This window comes from Primulina eburnea, chromosome 4 (assembly GCF_022965805.1).
Source record: "Primulina eburnea isolate SZY01 chromosome 4, ASM2296580v1, whole genome shotgun sequence".
Lineage (NCBI taxonomy): Eukaryota > Viridiplantae > Streptophyta > Magnoliopsida > Lamiales > Gesneriaceae > Primulina > Primulina eburnea.
In genome coordinates, this window is record NC_133104.1 from 1,168,606 (window position 1) to 1,192,154 (window position 23,549).

At 35.0% G+C, this 23,549-nt stretch overlaps 4 protein-coding genes across 7 annotated transcripts; 2 read left to right on the top strand and 2 right to left on the bottom strand.

Annotated features, from left to right (window-relative positions):
* Positions 1–351: 351 nt before the first annotated feature.
* On the bottom strand, positions 352–2,250 carry LOC140830462 (small ribosomal subunit protein mS33-like). 4 transcript variants are annotated; one of them, XM_073193794.1, is made up of 3 exons: positions 2,129–2,250; positions 1,683–1,930; positions 352–813 (listed from the first exon to the last, which is right to left on the bottom strand). In XM_073193794.1, the coding sequence occupies exons 2-3, from the start codon at positions 1,910–1,912 to the stop codon at positions 723–725; spliced, it is 321 nt and encodes a 106-aa protein (XP_073049895.1). In that variant the 5' UTR covers positions 1,913–1,930; positions 2,129–2,250; the 3' UTR covers positions 352–722. The 4 variants fall into 4 exon arrangements, with proteins under 4 accessions (XP_073049895.1, XP_073049894.1, XP_073049896.1 ...); XM_073193793.1 differs by having other exon boundaries at positions 1,683–1,933; positions 2,129–2,225; XM_073193795.1 differs by lacking the exon at positions 2,129–2,250 and adding an exon at positions 2,002–2,022.
* A 5,170-nt stretch (positions 2,251–7,420) lies between these two features.
* LOC140829583 (transcription factor PIF1-like) lies at positions 7,421–13,588 on the top strand. Its single transcript, XM_073192896.1, is given in 10 exon segments — positions 7,421–9,207; positions 9,303–9,386; positions 9,388–9,787; positions 9,841–10,047; positions 11,789–11,887; positions 12,000–12,065; positions 12,231–12,296; positions 12,438–12,827; positions 12,980–13,058; positions 13,238–13,588. Coding segments are annotated over 9 exon segments (1,476 nt in total). The 5' UTR covers positions 7,421–9,109; the 3' UTR covers positions 13,046–13,058; positions 13,238–13,588.
* LOC140830464 (uncharacterized) lies at positions 13,249–15,588 on the bottom strand. The gene is made up of 7 exons (XM_073193796.1): positions 15,413–15,588; positions 15,302–15,333; positions 15,139–15,195; positions 14,506–14,592; positions 14,097–14,185; positions 13,804–13,854; positions 13,249–13,680 (listed from the first exon to the last, which is right to left on the bottom strand). Exons 1-7 carry the CDS (start codon positions 15,484–15,486, stop codon positions 13,657–13,659), a joined length of 414 nt encoding a protein of 137 aa, XP_073049897.1. The 5' UTR covers positions 15,487–15,588; the 3' UTR covers positions 13,249–13,656.
* A 313-nt stretch (positions 15,589–15,901) lies between these two features.
* On the top strand, positions 15,902–18,881 carry LOC140830466 (26S proteasome regulatory subunit 4 homolog A). The gene is made up of 6 exons (XM_073193799.1): positions 15,902–16,456; positions 16,709–16,954; positions 17,584–17,753; positions 17,834–18,050; positions 18,158–18,298; positions 18,671–18,881. Exons 1-6 carry the CDS (start codon positions 15,980–15,982, stop codon positions 18,752–18,754), a joined length of 1,335 nt encoding a protein of 444 aa, XP_073049900.1. The 5' UTR covers positions 15,902–15,979; the 3' UTR covers positions 18,755–18,881.
* Positions 18,882–23,549: the final 4,668 nt, after the last annotated feature.

Sequence of the window (23,549 nt, forward strand, 5' to 3'; positions counted from 1 at the left end):
CATTTGAACTTCTTGATACATTTCTTTTTATTTCACCAGTTATAGAGATCTCACGTCCAGAAAGTTATGATCGGGTTTTGTCGCGTTCGTGTGTTGCACAAGGGTGCTAGTCATGAGCCTAGATCGAAAAGATTGGTATATCGGAGATTCACTCAAATATATTAATACTTTTTTGAATGTCTCGCCCAATTGATGGAAGAATGAATTTAAACTTGTTATTGTGGACTTGTGGTGGGTATGAGATAGATGATCTCACACACACCGGAAATCGTAACAGTCACTTGATCAAGTTTAAAGATATCGAGAAAATGAGGAATCATAAAAAAGAGAGAGCAAGTGAGAAAGCCCACATAGGAAATTGCAACTTTTCCACTGGATCTTGATAACTAAATACCAAATAACTATAATTCGAGCAATCGAGCCAAATTAAAGCCCAAAATAATAAATTTTTTGAGTTTCGAGCCAGATGAACATTTTTATATTGGGCTCCAATTTGAAAACAAAAATTATTATTCGACTCCAGACAATTCGTTTGTTCATTCCAATGATGCGAAAAATATGAACGATGGCTCAGAAATTGCGACGTCAAGTTCTTCTATTCATTTCCCAGAATCTAGTTCCATCGAACATGCCTTAAAAAATAGCGCAGGTGGAATAAAATGTAAAATGATAAAATATCAATCCAGAAAAACATCAGCAGTTTGCACTTCACAGTGGCATAGCTATTTGCTGCTCTTTTTAGCACGCTTTCCTTGGCCTTTCTTCGGCGGTCCCTTTCCACGACGCTTTAACATTTCAAGTTTGTTTAAACGCCTGCAAAAGTCGATAAAAATCCGAATACAAAATCATTTTAGAGTAAAAGTCACACCCAAGAAAAGAATATAGATGCAAGTGCTGCCATGTATTGAAAAAGGAATCATCAAATGATACAAGATTGATAATTTCTTGATGATTTTTCCTCACAATATCAACTTTTTCCATCACAACTCCAGAGTAATTTATCGACTGAATTTATTAGATTTCTCATAGTAAGAACTCTCCAAATTTTCTTTTACATTGTTGAACTACACTATAGCCATTTCTTGATTTGTTAACGCTCGTCTCAAGGAGGTAAGACCTACAAGTGCTGAAAATGATCATGCTAGTGGTTGAGATTTGACACAACTTTCTGAACAGGTTTCTCACTATGACCATCCATGTCATTCTTCTTGAATCAAGCAAGATGGTATGATGACGATCTTGAAGAAAAAGAGTCCATTTAGCAATATATCCCAAAAGCTTTATGCATTTCTTTCGTGCAAAGGGAGCGTCAACAAAATCTGCTCTTTTGTTGCCATCAGACAGTTAGAGTAACACTACAAGAGACGTCTTTTGATGTCAAACTGCGAGTTTCTTTTTCATCTTGCCCAAACACATTATTTATTCCCATTTGAGAAAGAGACTCTCCCACACTGCTGCAAGGTTTTCCTATAGAGCCAGCCGCTTTCTTCATCTTATTGTGGTCACAATGCGCGAGAATTTGGAAATATTCCATATCCTACCATAACTAGGTCCAGCAGCGGATAAAATCATATGCCAGCACACGTAGTATCACAACTCTCAACTTCTCTAAACATTACTGACAAGGAAAAATAACATAAAAATAAACACAAAAGGTATCATATAATGAACTATATCCTTACTCTTGTTCTTGACGAGCTATGATGAGGGGATCATCCTTCTTGATATCGTAAGGGTACCAGGCAGCCACTTTCTCGCCAATCAGCTTCTTGCGCAGTATCTTATGGGGAGACCTTTGCCCTGTTGAATTGAGAATGTGACCGAAAATCCTAGCCCTCGCCTCTGTAACCCCTTTCAAAGCTGCATCAGCCAGCACATTCTTCAAGCTCCCCAAACTTCCTCCGAAACTCATCCCTTAGATATTAATTTCCTACTTCATTCACAAAAAATTTCAAAACCCTGATAGCATTCATAGTGACTACTAAAGTAATCTTAGACTACCAACAAATCTGTTTAAATCTGACGACAGGCATATAATCAAACAGTTGTGGCGCAATATTTAACTTACTAAAGCACGAAGTGGTTAAAAAAATATTTATAACGAAAAAAGGGAAGAAGAAGGGCTAACAAGTAATCAGTCAATTTGACGACAGCAAAATTCTCAACTCGATCTGATCCGATTTTGTATTGAAATTCGCGAGACGAGCTACGCCCCAACCCAAAAGCATGACGGATATGTGCACGTTGAGATATAATGGAGTTAGGGATGTAAATGAGCCGAGCCGAGCCGAGCCGAGCAGGAGCTGGCTCGGGCTCGGCTCGTTTCATTATTTTCTCGGTTCGAGCTCGGCTCGAGCTCGTTACGAGTCTCGGGTTTGAAGCTCGGGCTCGGCTCGTTCGGAATTTATGAAACTTGGGCTCGGCTCGAGCTCGGCTCGTTAATGGCTCGTTTATCTTGTTTAATGAGCCTGTCTCGGGTTCGCCAATAGCGATAGGTTTTGATTAAAAGCGTCACTAATAGCGACGGGTATTGACACAAACGTCGCTAATAGCGACGGGTATTTTCATCTAAGAGCTGACTCATGAACCTACCAACGAATATATTCATGAGCTAACTAGTTTAAGTTTAAATTTGATGTATTTATCTTAACAAGTTCAAACGAGATTTTATCGAATCAAATTTTGAATAACTCCAGACGACTTAGTTCATTTACTTTTCATACATAGATTTATCATATTGTGGATAACTTGGATCACTGGTTTTCCTTATTTGGTAAAGATGACCGGATTTTGCATCTCAATTGAGTTTGAACCGGACAATTGATTGCTCAGTTATCATTTTATTTTTCACATTTAATTTGTGATTAATATTAAATGCAAACGGTTCGGAAAGTCGAAAGCAAGAACTTGTACACTTCAATTTTAGTTTTTTCTGAATAAAAAATACAAAATTAAAAAATTTCCTACATATAAAAAAACATCACGAAGACTGATAAAATATGATAGAATACTCAGTTAAACAGGTCAAAATTATATTACATCATTTTTTTAAAATCAAATTATGAATTTTTTTAACAAAAAAATATCCAAATTGCCACAATTTATTTAAAAAATTGAACATTTTCATTTTGAAATATATAAAATTATCTCCCCATCACCATCCACTTTATTCAAAATTGAGATCCCTTATTAAAAAAGAAAGGCTAGTTGATAATATATCTCCCAACTTGTGTGAGGACTCCATCCCTTTGCTTCGATTTATTCTTATACCCCACGATGGAGACTTGGGGAAGATAAATTTATTTTAGCTTTTGCAGCAGAGAGAATTGTGGTGAATGTATCTACTTAAATATCAGTGTTCTAAAAAAACCCGCTTAAATTCCGCTTAAGCGTGCTTAAGCTTGAACATGATAAAAACGTCCCGCTTCGGAGAAAAGCGAAAAAAAGTGGTTAAACTTACTTAGGTTTGATCGAATTAAACGTAATTAAGACGTTTAATTAAGTGTGTTTAAGCACAATTAATCGCATATATTTATTTTTAATTTTTTTTATTTTAAAATAATAAATTAGGTTTATAATTTAGATGTTTATTTTTTAATTTTAATTATGATTAAGTATGTCTGATAATGATTTGACAAATATTTAGCATTTTTAATGTGGTCTAGTTGAAAAAACAAATAAAGATTGTAATTTTGATATTTTTAAGCTTTTATAAATATGAATTAATGCATTAGACTTAAATTTATCATATTTATGTATTATTTTATCTATTTATTGGTTTGAGATAATTACAATTACACTAAAGATAAAAAATATTTTTTCACGTTGAAACCTGTGCTAATCTCGCTTAAGCTTGAAAAACTTGGAGCTCGACATCCATACTTCGAAAAGCTTTACGTTTTTTATAACCTTGTTTAAGATTGACTTGGGAATGAAGGAAAACCATATGCCATTACTGCTATTTCCCAACACATATGAGATTTAACTGAATACAAATATACACCGACACCACCGTCAGATGAAACTCTTAAAATAAATGTCGACGCATCGGTGATTAAATCTTTGAATTATTTAACAGTGTGGATAGTGGGTCGAGACATCAGTGGACAGTTGATTATCGCAGGAGGACTGTGTTTGAAAATATGATATGACCTAACATTAAGGTTGTGTTTTAAAATATTTTAAAAAAATATTATTGGCATTTCCTTTTTAAAGTTGTACAATTTTGTAAAGAAAAAATTCATAAACTTTTTGTAAATATTTGTGCACACTATATAATAAAGAACCAAACATTTACTGATTCATTAAAAGTTATAACGGATAGCAATTGACACGGTTGTTTAGCTTATAAGTACTGAATAAGTGGATAATTGTGTGAATTAGATAGAGTTGTTGTGTGTAGTGTTGTAATACTATAGCACACCATGTCGTAGAATAATTTAATTGAACATACAATTACTCTTGATGAATAAAATAATACATAATTAATCATGCACAAGTGACTCGGGGCAAAAGATTCACTTGAAAATATTGTCAATTTACTCAAAAAAAAAAATTCTAGTGAATAAAGAAAATCGAACTCTCTTAGCAAAATGAGACAGCAGAGTGTATCCAAAACTCTTATTAAAAAAATAACCAAATAATAACATATGGAACTTATGTGAAATTATATTAACTAAACAACACTCTAATCAACATTGTAATTAGGTGTTGTCTCTGTTTTTTTCAACACTACACGACAACACCACAATACGTCTTGGCTTGAGCACTTGATCTTTTCGAAATAAATCACTAATCTCGTGCTTGCTCTCCTATCTTTTCGAAGTAATTTAATAGATGCTCTCCTATGTTACGAAGTCTAAATTCATCATCCCTTCGTAACATCTATTCACTCTTATTTATAAGATATATTAGGACCTTCTTCTTTGAATGGATACCTACAAAATATGGAAAAATAATTTTATTAAGAATTAAACTCTTTTAAGTAAAAATATCATATCTAGACTTAGTATATATCTTATCATAAATATCAATAGTCTATATTGAATACCTCTAGATTTTTAAAATCTACAAAAGTCATTAAAAGTCAATAAATTTCCCACATTGAATACACCCCCCTATAATTATTATCTCTCAATAATTTTTTTTTTACAAAGCGTATCTAGTAAAGACGACAACGGATCGGGTTAAACCTACCCCGTTTAGAGTGGGTTTAGGGTGGATCCGAATCAATAGGTCCAATAATGGGTCCGGGACAGGTCTCGTGCTTTTTTTTGTGTGTGTATAAACATATACATATTATGTATATATTTATTTAATATATATGTATGTATATATATTTATATATATTATTAATTAATAATAATGTATTTTTTTTAATTAAACGTGTAGTGGATCGATGGGTCAAAAAAAATAGGCGAGATGAATTCAGGTTCGGGTATTAATTTTTTTTTTTTGCGGGGGTGGGTCTCAAGCTTGACCGAACTCATCTCGTCCAAAAAATAGACGAGGTGAGTTCAGGTTCGGGTCTTAATTTTTTTGGCTGGGTAGGTCTCGAGCTTGACCGAACTCGTCCTATCGTCGTCTCTAATATCTAGTTCTTGTGGATCGAGCTAAATTTTTGCATGACAGATTGAAAGAGTGGAAAAAATGATCCACTTTTTTATATCTGTTTTCATCTAATCAAACATGCTTACATGATAATTGATTTGAATAACGACTTTTCAAAGTAAAAGTTTAATAGAGACCATCCTTCATTCCTTTCAAAAGGAAAAAAAGAGTGAATCCTTTTTTAAAAAAAAAACGAATCCACTTCACCGATGATTTAAAACTATATTTATGTATATAATATATTTTTTGTTTGGAGTGAGTCTCATGTGAGACCGTCTCATGGATCATAATCTGTGACACGGGTCAACCCTACCCATATTCACAATAAAAAGTAATATTCTTAGCATAAAAAGTAATACTTTTTCATGGACGATCCAAATAAGATATCCATTTCACAATACGACATAAAAAATAATACTTTTTCATGGTTTGAAAAAGTATTTGTGAGACGAATCTCTTATTTGAGTCATAAAGTATTACTTTTTATCCTAAAAGATTTGGTCGAACAGAACATGATCTTAGGAGTGGACAACTAGTAAGGTGATAATGGGGGATTTTGCTTGGACTTTCAGTTCTTTGACATTATTTGTTCACTGTTTTCAGACACTTACATATATGCGTGGATCATCCATCCTACTTAGTGTGCTTCAGGTAAAATTGGATTATACGCCCTTGAGATATATTGGCGGGCTGAGTAACATTACAAATTCGGACTCCTTAATCAGTTATTCGAACAAGATAACCGTTTGCCCATTTTTAGCCCAAACTGCCTTTTTTTTTGTAAACTATAAGATTGAATATTAGAGTTGACAACCATTATGTGGATCATCCATCAAGGTCGCGCTTGTATGTTTGCATAAAAGTCAAACAATTTCCAGTGCAAATCGAGTTCTTGATTTGCACTCTTTGTGCAAACGTGCACGACCGAGAGTCTCTTGACCAATCATTTTTCACAAATCTATAAACTATCTAATTTTCATTCATAATCGAAAAGCCTAATAGACCAAAGTACAAAGTCCAACGAATTATTCGTTTTTCGTGTTCATTTCGATCATCATGGAAACCTAAACAACTTTGGCAAGATTGTTCATCACATTGGCCAAGCAAATAAATAGTTGAAGTCGTCGTCGAGCCCATGCCAAAGAATGAGCCGACAAGTTTGTAAGGTATGAGGTATATTTTGTTTGACAGTAAAATGAGTAAGATCGTATGTGATCGTAAATTTGTGCTTTATCAGAATTAAGTATTCAGTGAAGTGTTATAACATACCAGTCAACACGCAGGGGAAATATAACGTTGTAACACAAATAACTTTAAGTATATACGATATAACAGAATAAATTTTGCACAAATATAAATACTTGCGAGGTGTCTCAGGACAAAAATAATCATTAGAAAACCAACGAGTTTACATAAAAACTATCAATAGTGATTTTAATTAAAAACCAATTTTCTCAATACATTGAGAAAATCAAATGCTTCCTAAAATAAAGAACCACATTAAAACATTATATAAGGAAGAAAAACACGATGTCAAAATTGGAGCAGCAAAAATAAATCTTCAGCCAACTCCTTCAAAGTTATTGTCTGCAGATGTTTCAAACTACCCAAGCTTTCATTGCCCAGACTCAGCTGAGAGCTCGTCTCTTTCTGAACACTGGTCGGTTTGCTCAGCTTTCTTGGCTTCCTAACTATCCGAAACCCGGATAACCCGGGTACATCTTGGATGACCCGGATATCTCCGGGGTATCATCACTGCTCTTAGATAGTTGAGCTAGAGTCTTACTCGCTGTTTCGAACAATCCGAATGTGCTTTGGACGAGAAATTCACTGTTATTTTGAATTCATGTGAGGTAGGGTTGACGTTAGCATAATGTAAGCCCTAGAACTTGAAAGTTTGGGTGTCGCTTCGTATTCCGAGCCTATCTTTTCGTATGCTCTGCACAACTTCCGAGGTGCATCGTATCCATTTACTTGTTTAGATATCAACCGTCCATATCAAACATCTTCCACCTATATAAAGTGATCGATTTTTCCCATTTCACACTTTTACATCTTTGCGTTCTTGTCTCAATTTCTTAAGATTTCGACGTACCCCGCTCCTTTTCAGGTGACTTCAACGTTTTCCGACCTCTTCCGAATCCCTGTAAGTTCTTCTCGTCTTCTTTTAATATGTCTAATTCTACTACTTCTACCTCTGGAGTGAACGCGGCCGACTCATCAATTATGAGTCTGCAGCGGTATGCTCCGATTCTCCCCCCTCCTCCAAAAGACCAGTCCCCTTTCCTTCCCTTAAAAATCCAAGAAACAAAAGACGAATCTCCAGGCCGTCGAGACTTCCCGAGCTTCGAAAAAGGGTAAAGGCAAGGTCCGCGTCCCCAACTCCTCTAGTTCTGATATCCCGAGTACTCCTTGGTTCTCTACCATTTTGAAGTTTGAACTCTTATCCTCATAGGCGCAGACCCAATATCTGACGGAAGAACTCAATCATCACAAGGCCCATGCTGAAAAGGCGGAATCCGCTCTGGTGGCCTCCAAGCGATGTGAAGAGGAATGATAGATTTCCTTTATTCAAACCCCGGAGTTTAGGACATCAGTTGAAGATAGGGCATATTCCTTCTTCATAGTTTGACAAAAGCAAGAAGCAATTCGAAGAGGCCAACCTTCTCCCAATAGACAAGGAAGGCTTCCCAGATTTTGTTAAAACAATCTATTCTTTGCCCAAAGATTGTGATGGGGAACGAGGTGAAGACACCAGGGCTTAGGGTCCAGAAGTCCAAGCACTATAATGTAAGATTGTAAACCTTTATCTTTCTTATGTTTTTGCGGGTACCTTTTGGATAAATAGGACATCTCGTGGTATCATCACATACATACATATATGTCTGTGTATGCATGTAGGCATTGTGTGTAAATAGTTAGATCATGATTGAAGATTTGGCTACAAAAATGGAAGGTGGAGAAATATGAAAGAAGAAGAAGACAGAGCAGCACTGTGTTCGATACTTACATACTGTCAGCATCACTTTTCGTCCTTTTCCTTCCCCAAATTATTATTATTATTATTATTATTATTAATTCCAAATTCGAGAAAACCAAAGCACAGCACCGAACGAGAAAGCACCACCTTATCTTCGCTGCAACAACTCATTTAACACAACCCAACAATTTTTCCAACTCCAAAAAGCTAAGAGCTCGAGATAAAATTAAAGAAATGGAAAATTCTCAAATACGGCGGTTGATCTATTAATGGGTTTTCTGTCTATTCCCTTTTCTCGGTTTCCTCGACCCTTTTCATTTGGAAGAGATAAGAATTTTGTGGGCGAAAACAGGTTTCCATATCTATAGCCTACGCGGTAATTTATTGGGTTTTTCGTATTTGCTGATCAACGTTGAGTGAGGGTTGTTGTTTAGTGCTGAAATTCAGATTATTTGGGAGATTTGCCTCCGGATTGAATTGAAGAGGGATATTGAGTTGACGAATCGAGAGGTGGAGACGATGAATCACCGTGTTCCGGATTTTCAAGAGGTGGAAGATGATTTTTCGATTCCTACGTCTTCTGGTTTATCCAATTCTAGACCCAGAAGGCCTGCAATGTAAGCACTCTTCTTGTTTTTCAACAGCCGTATTTGTTTTGGATGATTTGGAACCCTTGAAATTGATTATGTGGTACACTTTGGATTACTTGCAGAGGTGAAGAGGAGATAATGGAGCTGTTATGGCAGAATGGGCAAGTTGTGGCGCAGACCCAGAAATCGTCGAAGAAAGCTGCGATAGGAGACTGGCTGCGAGGCAGTGATTACGGCGGAGCAGAGAGAGATCCGACCTGGCGGCGAAGAGGAGCCGACGCAGCAGCATTTGTTCATGCAGGAGGATGAGATGGCTTCTTGGCTTCAGTACCCACTCGATGTTTCCTCCTTCGACCGCGATTTGTACGCGGATTTTCTCTACTCCGCTCCTCCTCCATCCACACCACCTATCACCGCCATCGCTCCGCCGCGGTCGGTGGTCGATATTCGCCCTGCCGCGCCGCCGGTTCAAGCTCCCCCACGCAATACAGAACTTCCTCCATATCTCACGGATACCGACCCGGTTAAGAAACGAATCGGGGATACCGATGTCAGGCGTGGCGGCGGGGACGACGAATGCGAGGTCCTTGACTGTTGTGGAGTCGAATGAGACCCCGGTTTTGGGGCAGGTGTCTCACACGGTGGAGGATTCTAAGGTGAACGTTCCCGGGACGTAACGTCGAAAGCGGCCCTCTGGTGGAGGCTGGAGAAGTGGCTGCAGGTCTTGCTGAATTCACCGTTACGTCCTCTCCCAGCTGCTCCGGAGCAAGTTTCAGTTCTGGCGGAGATCGTCGTCCTCCGGAGTCGGTGGCGGAAGACCGGAAGCGGAAAGGAAGAGAAGCCGGATACAGCGAGCTTCCGAAGGAGGTCAGCTACATAAACTTAACAGTCCTTACCTTATTTAATACTCTATTATTACTAATTATTTAACTCGATCATAACTCAAAAGTGAGATCGAAAAGCTGTAGGTTTGTTTTTTTTTTTTTAAAAAAAAATTATATTTGGTTGGAGAATAAGTTTTTTACAATTAGGTTCATTGGAAAAATTTCCTTCTAATCAAATTATTTGATCATTTTTCAAATCCATTCATTTCAATATTATGTTGTATTTGAATTGATAAATTTAATATAATGTATTTTTGTAGTTTCAGATACCATACATCTCAAATTTATCCCTCCTTTTATTTTCATATAATATTTCATATTAACTAAAATTGATTTCAATTTCACTCAAGTTATTTGAAATTCAACGTACTTTATGTAATTAAAATGTGTTCACATCCTTCTGTTCATCAATCCAAATATATCTTTAAATTATTATTTAAACCAAGTCAACGTATTTCAAATCTCTCAACTATTGATCCGATCCAAATGCAACTTTAATCTCTGTTCATATTCAACTTTAGAATATATGACAGTAATGGGGCCATTGAAAAGGTATGATATATGTAAACTATATGGTTGTTGGTGACATATTTGGTCCTACAAATTGTGTAAATCAAGTTTGTAGTTTACAAATGTGATGCAACAAACCATTTTGTTGCTAGCTTGTGTACACCCACTATCCAAAGGGTGCTATACTGTTAATTGTTCATCCAAATATTTCTATCATGATTTTTAAATAGAGATGAAAGTTTTATATCTAATTTTGTATTAAATCTACATTTCTTTTTTCTCCGTATTTTGGGATTCTGACAACCACGAACGGTCATGGTGGGCAACCGGTTCTAGTACACGTGGCATATGCCAGCGTCGGCACAATGGCATTTTGCCACGTGGGTAGGCTGCATGCCACAAGTTTTCGGTTGCAGGGGGCACTTTGAATTATGGTAATAATATAATAACATATGATTAAAAAATGGAGAGGATTTATGTGGCTGCAGGATTGGGGAGAACCAAGTTTTCTGTGCGGGATCACGGGGAACACCCACAGAATGTTACCATTGGCTTTTGGAGTAAAACAAAATAAGCAAAATCATACTCTGTTGGATGACAAATAATTTATGTGGGTTGGTGTAAAATTTAATAAATAATCAAAATACCATAAGAGTAAAGCTTTTGGAGTAAAGATTTCTGTCTTATTGAGTTAGTTTAGTTATATGGCAAAAACTTGTGCGAGACAGTCTCACGGATCGTATTTTGTTAGACAAATCTTTTATTTGAGTCACCATGAAAAAGTAGTACTTTTTATGTTAAGAGTATTACTTTTTATTGTGAATATCGTTATGGTTGACCCGTATCACAGATAAAGATTCGTGAGACCGTCTTACAAGAGGCCTACTCTAGTTATATTAGTATTTTCAATGAGTCGGGTTCTTTAAATTCATGTAGTTCGATCTCGTAAATATTTCGGTTGTATTTCGGTTGGGTCGGTTATTTTAAAAATAAGATCAGTTATAAAGAGTTGAGTTGATAGAGTTGGATTGGGTTTATATGGAAAAGGGACATCTTTGGACAGGTGTTAAGTTGTCAATGTAGTAAATTTTTATTTATATCAGTTAGTCCAATTTAAAGAGTATAACGAATCACAAGTGTAAAGAGTGATTTAGTGCTTGTTATATTTCATGATCAGTTTATCTTATTTCTGCTTCTGTTTGGTGTAATTATAGGAAACTGAGTTCCAAGCTACAGAAATCAAACCGCAAGCTCACGGTTCAACATTAACAAAAAAGTCTCGTGCTGCAGAAGTGCACAATCTGTCCGAAAGGGTTTGTGTGGATTTATGATTGTTACCTGTTTTGCATGCTAAACTTTTTCAATCTTTTTAATGCTATAGAAAGGACTCAATTATTGAAATGATTGAAGTTGTTATCAATGCAGAGGCGTCGAGATAGGATAAATGAAAAGATGAAGGCACTCCAGGAACTCATACCTCGATGCAACAAGGTCAGAAAGCTTAGAAATTATGAAAAATTTCAATTATTATGTACGTCCACTTGTCCCTACTATGCTATTAGCCCTTCTGGATCCATCCCTAATCGCCCTGGTTATATTTTATGGAAAGTGGTCTGTAAGACATAAAGATTGATCGATTATCTTTCCAAAATTCAGTCAGACAAGGCTTCGATGTTGGATGAGGCAATTGAGTACTTGAAATCACTACAACTCCAAGTACAGGTATGGTTTCTAACATCTCGTTTTTCAGACTCAATCTTGGAAAGTAGACACTCTTTATATAATAACTTTGGAGCTTTATTTAGTAACCCTGTCACATCTACTCAAACTTATGAGAAGAAGATGATGAAAATGTACCTGCAGATGATGATGTCCATGGGATGTGGAATGGTTCCCATGATGTACCCTGGTATGCAGCAATACATGCCTCTAATGGGAATGGGCATGGGGCTGGGAATGGGAATGGATATGAGCATGAATCGACCTATGATGCCCTATCCATCTATGCTACCCGGTTCAGCATTGCCAAATCCAGCAGCAGCACATATGAGTGCTTGTTTTCCGATGCCTGCATTTCATCTGCCACCGGTGTCTGTAACCGACCCTTCGAGAATTCAAGCTTCTAATCAGACTGATCCTACTTCAAATTCAGCAGTCTCCCATTATCCAAACCAGTCGCAAATGCAAAATTTTAACGAACCATATCAGCAATTTCTCGGTCCCCGCCAGGCACAACAACCACCATTACCACAGGCAAGTTTACATTGCCACACACCGAATTGTTGGTATCAGCTGTCAGATTATTCAGTACATTACTTATGAAAGTACTTGTATATCAACTTATGCAGGACATGTTTTTCGGGTAATTATTTATATTGATAAGTCCCCCTCCACTTGTTTTGCAGAATCAAACTGTGGTACAATCTATTAGCAAGCAGCCTAGTAACAGAAAAGATATTGGAAACACTTAGAAGCATCAATCTGGTAGGAAATCCATATAGTCATATATTTCTTATATTCATAAAATATCAATTTTTTAGAACAATAAAATATCATATTTACGATCACTAAAAACTGTTGGATATATTGAATTTGAAATTCTTTGGATTGTTTAATATACTGTGAAAGAACCATCGATCGACGTTTTGTCTTTGTAATTGCAGTGCAATAATGGTGTTGAGAACCATGATGGACTAGGATAACATCATTGTCTGAAACAAAAGTTTCAAGTTGAATTCAAGGCAATCACATAAGCAAGTCATCCGCCCGACTAAATTTTGTAAGAGAGTAGAGGACAAGCATAGACATTAGACACCTGACCTGTACCTATTACCGTAGTAGCAGATTTTCTTATATTTATCTTGGATGGACTGGAGCACTTTTCTTGCATTCTGAAACTTTGAGATGAATAATACGTCACAAATTCACGTGGTACAGCAACAGTCTGGTCTTTGAGGATTAATAACCTTTGATTTGGCTGTTAATCCTTTTGGTTTCACGAAACAAAGTCAGATCGCAAAAAATTATGCACTTCCATTAAAAATTCCTTCAATCCCCAAAAAGCTGTGAAATACGCTCCGTTTTATGGAGTTATGGTGGCCAGGATCTGCAAATATGAAAATGCAAGTTTGCTCAACTGTTAATTTAATGCAACCATGTTCATTTATATCCTGGGGAGTACAGTTTAACTTAAAGAATTGAAATTGGACTGGTAGAAATAAGTAAATACCTTTTCAGTGAACAGTCGGAATTCCTCCGTTTCCATTACTTTATGAAGCTCCTATTAAAGTACAAAACACACCCATCAATATTCACATATTCAGAAGTCCTTTGCTCTGAGACTGAAATTTTTTGTTTTGATCCACAGTTTTGGAACATTCAAACTTCATGGGTTTCAACATTACTGTTATCGCGCCCAGACAAATGTGAATATCTATTTTCTCAAAAACCTTGCTTTGAAATCAAACTATTGAGTTAAAAAAAGGATTTCAAATGCTGGTAAAATCTTTTAATTAAAATTACCTTCTCAGGATCCAAGGCAGAATCTATGTCACATATAAGTTTCTTAAGTTTTTCATCCTTTATCGCATCCCGGATTTCACTAGAAGAAGCTGCAGCATCAAGGAGAGAGAGAACATGAGAATTCATCAACACAAGTTTTTGGAACTACAAGCAACATGCCTCGAGCAAATTTCTCTTTCAAATGCATTTCCAAAAGTTATAGCATACCTGTAAACAATGTTGCAGACAAACTTAAGATATATGCATTCCATAGTCCATATTCACACAAACAGATGGAAACAAGCACAACCGTAGTAGAGAGAGATGAAGAACAACTCAGAGATTATGGTCATTTGTTAGAGACACCTTCTCCATACCTTAGCTTGGGAAATTCCGATGAATGTAACAGCAAACTAGGTGATATTCTTACCTATCGACTCTAGTTGTACTCCTTGCAACACTTCACTTGGCTCCTCAACATAAAGCGGTTTCTCATCATTCACGATTGGTGAAGTAGCTAATACAAGAATGTAGTATAAAAAGTCATGTAACTTAAACTACCAAATAAATAGTATAATCACATAGAACTTCCTCAAACCATTACCAAAGAGTAAATAACTCACTTCAAGAAACAGAACAATTCCTTCTCACCATGAACTCAAACACAACCACAGATTATCAAAACTACAATAGAAGTGTTTTACTAACTTAAACGGTGCGTAAAAACTTGCAGAGTTCTTATCCATGAACCAACCATGAACAAGTCAGCATCATATAAGTTTAAGAAAATCATACAATTATCAAAGAAAATAAATCAGCTATAATTTTATTGCAGCACCAAACTACGACAAAAATTAACAAGTGCTTAATCCATTGCTTAGCCAATACGATCCCATAAATGTAATTCATAGGGGGTATATGGTTGACAGCACCTAGATAAACAGTTTCTCTAAACAAGCAAATCAAAAGCAGAAGTCTTTTTCCATTAAAATGACCTCGACATTCCATCACGAATTCCTTTGAGCAACTAAAATACAAAATACTTTTGGAAAATAATAAGTACCAGTTGCCTCGGAAACTTTAACTTCCACAGGAGATTCCAGTTTTTTGCAAGGAATTTCTGCGAAAACATCGCATAAAAAAACAGTTACAGACATATATCCCAACTGCAAATCCAAAGTAACAAATGGTAAAATTGATGTAAAAGAATCAATTCATTACACTACCTTTGTGTTTCTTGAAACACACCACCGAACAACTGCAAGAAATCAACAAAATCATCGTCAAATCAAGTCGAAAGATTTAGAAAGTCAATACACATGGAGAAATCAACGCACTAGGGTATCACACAGATCGGGCACTTGTATTTTGATTGCGCTTCCGCACAAACTTCGCATTTTCTGGGTGCCATAATCCAATCTCTGCGGTTTTTGCAAGTTCGTTCCAGAGCTTCACGCCGATTGCTTGCCTTACCTTCGTAGTCCGCAGAGGCGTTTCTTGGGCTTTCATAAGATTGGGCTTCAGGCCCATTACATAAATATCGATATTGAGTTTTATTTAGTATATTTAAAAAGAGTGAGTCTCACGTGAGACCGTCTCACGGGTCATAATCCGTGAGACGGATCAACCCTACCCATATTCACAATAAAAAGTAATACTCTTAGCATAAAAAGTTATACTTTTTAATGGGTGATCCAAATAAGAGATCCGTCTCACAAATACGACCCGTGAGACCGTCTCACACAAGTTTTTGCCATTTAAAAAATATTAAAATAAATGACAATTTTATTTTTTTAAAAAAATATGTAAGTCCTTATTGTGATGTTGCTTCACTGTTTCCCCATTACTCTTTCTCCGCTGAGACAGAAGCCCTAATTTCCATTCTCAATTTCAAATTAGAAATCATGGGTCAGGGTACTCCTGGTGGTTTGAACAGGCAACTCCCCGGGGACCGGAAGAACGACGGAGATAAGAAGGAGAAGAAATTTGAGCCGGCTGCGCCACCGTCTCGTGTGGGACGGAAGCAGCGAAAGCAGAAGGGTCCAGAAGCGGCGGCTCGGTTGCCGACGGTGACTCCTTTGACGAAGTGCAAGCTGCGCCTTTTGAAGATGGAGCGAATCAAAGACTATCTGTTGATGGAAGAAGAGTTCGTTGCCAATCAAGAGAGGTTGAAGCCGCAGGAGGAGAAGACTGAGGAGGATCGATCGAAGGTTGATGATTTAAGGGGGACACCCATGAGTGTTGGAAATTTAGAGGAGCTGATTGATGAGAATCACGCTATTGTATCATCGTCGGTGGGGCCGGAGTACTACGTCGGGATCTTGTCGTTCGTGGATAAGGATCAGCTCGAGCCTGGATGCGCTATTCTTATGCACAATAAGGTATTGTTTGTGCTTTTATTTGTTGAGTTAGGGTTATTGAATTTGGAGATAGAAATGGGAAATTAGGGCTGAATTGGAATTGTTGTCAGAAATGCTACTTTTTGTATGCTTGTATTCCACCATTAATATTTTGAGACAGAAGTTCCGAGTGGTAAGATTTTGTAAAGTTATGCATCTTAAAGAAAATACCTGAATTAGCTAAATCAGTTGAAAAATGCATATCAATTGAGTTGGAAAATTTCCTTTTTGCAGGTACTTTCTGTTGTTGGACTGCTTCAGGATGAAGTGGATCCTATGGTATCTGTCATGAAGGTTGAAAAGGCTCCATTAGAGTCTTATGCAGATATTGGTGGGCTTGATGCTCAGATTCAGGAGATTAAAGAGGCGGTTGAGCTTCCATTGACTCACCCTGAATTGTACGAGGACATTGGAATTAAACCTCCCAAGGGCGTCATCCTTTACGGAGAACCTGGAACTGGAAAAACACTGCTAGCAAAGGTTGGTATATTTTTACTTTCTTTAGTTAGTTTCCTATTTCTTCCATTGTGTATTTTGAGATGCATATGTCCTCTGTGAATAAGATGAATGTTGATATGTAATGTGGGCCTTATTGTCAGTGTCACGATGTTTGTTTTTCAATGGGCGAGTTATAGTTGTTTTATTCTTGATGTGTTACGGTAGGGAGAACAGGGAGAACTTGTATACCGGTCGGCTGCTGTCTCTTTGATAACTACGTTTTGGGCTACATACTGGTGATTCATATGACCAGGGATAGTTGAAAGTATTTGAAGCATGTGGTGACATTTCCTGTTGTGCTTAATTTTTTAGTTTTTCTCTGTCAAACTGGATAATTTTTTTAACAACTTTATTCCTTATGGGCTTAGTGAATGAATCCGTAGATAAATGCTGAATATGAATGGTTTTGAGTGGAATTTGTTTACGACAATATATGACTGCCGAGCATTGTGGATGGCTCCTGCCATGGGCATGATCGATCGCTCACAGCTGTAGGATTAAGTTATTGTTAGTTGATTGGCTTCTTTAATAATCAGTTTTGTATTACATCCGGAAACAGTTGAGTTTGAAGCATTGTGTTCTTATCCTTGTTTTTTTTTTATTTCCTTCAGGCTGTGGCAAACTCTACATCCGCCACTTTCTTGCGTGTTGTTGGTAGTGAATTAATTCAGAAGTACCTGGGAGATGGTCCAAAATTGGTGAGGGAATTGTTTAGAGTCGCTGATGATCTCTCTCCATCTATTGTCTTTATTGATGAAATTGATGCAGTGGGCACAAAAAGGTAAGTTTTTCATTTGGGTCGGTCCGCTATCATTCGGCACGGTTATCATCAATGCAATTATTGTAAAATGCTCTCTACAGGTATGATGCTCATTCAGGTGGTGAACGTGAAATTCAGAGGACTATGTTAGAATTGCTGAACCAGTTAGACGGCTTTGATTCAAGAGGAGATGTTAAAGTAATTCTTGCGACGAATAAAATTGAAAGTCTTGATCCTGCCCTTCTTCGGCCTGGTAGAATAGACCGGAAAATTGAATTCCCTCTTCCAGATATCAAGACAAGGAGGCGTATTTTTCAGGTATTTTGGAATTATTTGTGATATATGTAACGCTGGAATTGGTACAGAGATGCCAACATTTTAATGACTGTCAACACCACTCAATAAGCCACTTGTTTGATGTTTAGATACACACATCAAGGATGACATTGTCTGATGATGTCAACCTTGAAGAATTCGTTATGACCAAAGATGAGTTTTCTGGAGCTGATATCAAGGCTATATGTACTGAAGCTGGTTTGCTTGCCTTGAGAGAGCGTCGCATGAAGGTAAGCAAATCCTTGCGAGGAATAATCTAGTGCAATGTTATGGTGTTTATCATCATTATGTATTTTTGTTGCTTCCCTTACTCAGTAAATATGATACTGAAGTTAGTGAAGTGCGTAGATCAGAAAATCTTTGTGAAGGAAAAGCATCTTTCAATTCACTTTATCCTGAAAATGGATGTGAAATTATCCGAAACGTGTGGTTTTCTTGATGTAAACTAGACATGACATTGGAACACCATTTCAATATCCCCGACATTGGAGTGGCAGCTGTTGGATGTGAAAAATTCTGAGGAATTAAGCCCTTTAATATCATAATATGTATGGATTTGCTGTATTCTGGTTATCAATATCAAATTTTTCCTACATATGTAGGTGGTGCATGCCGATTTCAAGAAGGCCAAAGACAAGGTTATGTTCAAGAAGAAAGAAGGCGTACCAGAGGGTCTTTATATGTGATGATTATAAAGGAAATATGTATCAGTTCACTTCTCTATTTGTGGAACTCATCAATGTTCGTTTCTTGATTTCACTTGTACCTGAATGTTTTATCTGACAGCAAATTGATTCGATGCATTTCCATTCTCCGTGCTGTGGGTACTCAATAACTTGATATTATAATATGATATAATTTTGTAGTGCAAAATAATGAATTGTTTGTTGTATAAAACTAAATAATTTATTTTTATGATATTTATTTTAAATGATAGCTGGATGGATTTAGGATACATAGTTTAATGTGGCGCATATATGGTAAAGTTTCGTTGGTTTATGCTGGTGTTGTTTCTTGTAAATCAATTCGATTTTATTCAAATAAATTAAAGGCAAAAACTTGTACGAGACGGTCTCACTGGTCGTATTTTGTGAGATGGATATCTTATTTGGGTCATCTATGAAAAAATATTATTTTTATGTTAAGAATAGTATTTTTTATTGTGAATAACGATATGGTTGTCTGTCTCATAGAAAAAGATTCATGAGACCGTCTCTAAATTAAATTAAGCACATTTAATATCTAACATATGGCATGGTATTTGAGAAGACCATGGAAATGTTTGGTTGGAGTGCACTAATTGCGGATAAATGAACGTTTTTTGAAAATGGACTGTGGAAGTTTTGTTTTAAGATTCAAAATTAGAGTGGGTCTCATATGAGACTGTCTCACGGATCATAATCTGTGAGACGGTTCAACCCTACTCAACTTTTGCAGTTTTTCATGGATGACTCAAATAAGAGATCCGTCTCACAAATACGATCCATAAGACCTATCTCACACAAGTTTTTGCCTTCGTTAGAGGTAATTTTTATCAATCCACATTTAATATCGAGACTCTTATTCCAGTTAAAACACATCGCATAAAATAGAATAAAATCGTCCGCCTTGCACCCACCCTCGGGTGTATTCTTCAACAGGAATCTTCGTGTGCAGTTTCCGTATATGCGGTGCATCTATGGCTATAGGTGATCATGGAATGAAATCTCCAGCCACCTTTTGTATTTTAGCATACCGTGGTATACATGATGCATGTATTTTGTAAAAAAATTATTTTAAAATAAAATTACAAAATTTTGAAATTGAAAGAGTGGTAGATAAATAAAATAAAAATATATAATATAGTAAAACCATGTAATTAATTTGATAAGATGGAAGATGTTTTAGACAAATCCAAAATCCCGTGACTATATAGTTACTATATGATGCTCTTGTATTATATATAGTACTTGTATTATATATAGTAATCGATATATATATATATATATATATATAATTGTTTCTTTATTTTCGGCAAGTAAATCTTTATATAATATAAAATTTTATACTATATATTTGTGTAGTGTATGATATAAGATAAATGGCGCAGAGAAATTAAAAAGACTAATTGCACAAAGTAGTTTTAAATTTTATTTTGTATACGATCAAGCGTTTACCGCTTTATTAAGAATCATAGTTAGTAGTAACAATGCTATTCAAATATTTTAAATCGTATAACGTCATGGTTTGATCGCTCTACCTATCATAAATAATTATTGCACCTCAATAATTTATATAGTCAAATTGGTCCATTGTCTAGGTTTTAAATTTTTTTTGTTTCACACCTAGTTAATATCACATTTAATATTTATATATCTACATGCATGCCGATATCAGAGTTTTTTTAAAACCTGAGTTGGAATTCAAAGTTATATAATATGAAGCATTCAATTTTCATCACCAATTTTTGAAAAATAACTAGTGATGAAGTACAAACACAAGTTAAAGTATATAATAATCAAAACATGTATAATGTAATCAAATAACAAAGTTAAAGTATTTTGATTAATCAATAAACCAAAACTTATTTTGACGATTTAGAGGCATAAATATTTGCTCATTTTGCATGATCAAGATTCAAGAAGATGTTTAAGTACTATTTTTTTTCAAATGATAATATAGTCGATCCGTTCTATATTGATATCGATCCGACTAAAAATTTGTAAGCTAGTTGAATTATTTTCTTATGATTCATGCTACATGTACAATAGGGTTATGCATTGAGTTACAAAGTACGTTTGAAATAACAAAAATATCTTAAATGTATTTTTGAAAGAGTTTTACAAAGAAAATATAAAGATAATTTTTTGTTACAAATTCGATCCTTTTCTGAATGATCTTCACACTAATCCTATTTACCATTATTAAACACAATCTTTATTTCTGTAAAAAAAACCAATAAAATTAATGTGAATTTCCAAAAATACTGGTCAATATCACACCCCAATATATTGCAAATAATTACTCAATTAAATAACAAAACATACAAAATCAGTACAAATAGACGAGCAAAGTTTCATTTTTTTCATATTCATTTTCATCAATTCTTCTCACTTTGACGCCATGGAAACCAAGAAAACCACATTTCTTTTCATCGGGCTCTTCTGCATGGTCTTGCTATTCAACTCAGGTAAAACTTATGTTTTTCATTTCAAATATACAATTTCGATATATTGTCCACCAACCGTGTTCACATTTGTGTCAACTGCTGATAAGACACTCACTTGTTGAACGTGATGAAACATATCAAAATTATATACTCACTATTCATCTCAGCGGTGGGTAGAGAGAGAATACGATTGATGGACAACATATTATTTATAAATCTTCTTTAAATTAAATGAATTTTTTTCCATTATTACAGTGAGTGCAGATTTTGAGAAAAAGGACTATATATCAAGGGCTTTGCTCGATATTCTCAGATTGCGATACGCATTGCAGGGAAACCGGATTCAAGAGCACCGGAGGGAAATGTATTCATATCACTGGAGAAGCAAGTTCACCTCTGATTTGTGTCTGCATAACTACCTAATTAATATAAATTAGTATTGTGTCCTATTTTCTTTGATTCGAATAAATAAATGAAATTCTTCATTATTCAGTATTCTTCTCAAAGAGTGAGTCTCATGTGAGATCGTCTCACGGATCATAATCTGTGAGACGAGTCAACCTTACCCATATTCACAATAAAAATTAATACTCTTAGCATAAAAAATAATACTTTTTTTCATGGGTGATCTAAATAAAAGATCTATCTCACAAATACGATCCGTAAGACCGTCCCACACAAATTTTTGTCCTTCTCAAATTCATAATTATCTACCAGCAAACTTTTGCACGTGTCTTAAGTGCATATAGTAAAAATGCTATAATCATTTGAAAAGTCAAAATTTTGAATTAAAAATAATTTTTTTTACTAATTTTAAAAGTTGTAGAAATTGAATATGACATTAAAAAAATACATAAATTTACTAAAATAGATTTTTTATTATTTTTTATTAAATAAAAATAGAGTAATTTTGTAATTTAAAGAGATATCATTGGTATTTTAAAAATTCGCCATGAAACCAAAATTATTAATTCTAAGTGAATCAACTTATTAATATAGCATATATATATTATAGATAATATAGATACAATTATATATTATATGATTACTATTAGTTTAAACACATAAACTCCAATGAAATTGTCATCAATTTTATGATACGGATCTTTGCATGAAAAAATATTAATTTTTGTGTACAAAAATATTATTTTTCATAGTAGATATAGATCGAGTCGACCACGTCTCACATATATAAACTTGTAAAACTATTTCACGAGAGACATTCTCTATATTAAATATGTACGTCACATAACAATTATTTGTTGTCACGATGTAATTTTAACATACCAATATATAATACCTCAATTTTTTTTATTCAATCCTCCTCAAGTACATTTCATTTGGGCAAATTAAAAACTCGATGTTTTCTCCAATATTTTTCTCCTATAAGAGATTATTCTAATTATCACATTTTATAGCTTTTATCAGCTCTTCGATATTCACAATAAAAAAATACTTTAGCATAAAAATATAATTTTTCATTGATGAACCAAATAGAGATCCATATCACAGAATAAGATCAATATAAAAACTGTTTGAAACAATTTTTTCAATTAGAATAGGACTACCTATATCAAGTATCAACTTTAAAAAATAATCAATAAATGAAAAAATTTCCTCTATGAATTATATTTGTAAATTCAAAAAAGCTAATATGAGACCGTCTCATATGTCAATTTTGTGATATTGATGTCTAACCCATTCTGAAATATTATTTTTTATATCAAACATATTACTTTTAAATGTATGTATGGATCGAGTCGACATGTCTCATAGATATAGATCCATGAGACCGTCTCATAATATATATACATCTATGTTTATCGTATTGTACAATCATACCCACATATTTTATTGGTTAAATTAAATTTTTTTAATAGGAGAAAAGTTGTTACAATTGATTCTCGGACAAAAAATTTGTGTGAGACGATCTCAAAAGTCGTATTTTATGAGACAGATCTCTTATTTGAGTTATCCATGAAAAATATTACTTTTTATACTAAGAGTATTATTTTTTATTGTGAAAATCAGTAGAGTTGATTCATCTCACATATAAAGGTTCTATCCGTCTCACAAAATTTGACCCGTGAGACCGTCTCACACAAGTTACTGCCTTATTCTTATTGGAAAAAATGACATTATTTATTTGAATAATTTAAGTTAATAAAATTAGAATATCTTTATTTTCAATCAGAGCCCAATAATATCCACGGGCCTTCCAACTAGAATCAATTTTAGAAAGCCCACTTTTCTAGCAAAGAAGCCCAATTAACTAAATATCCGTTCTCAAAAAATAATAAAATAAAATCTCATTCATCTCGCTTATAGATTTC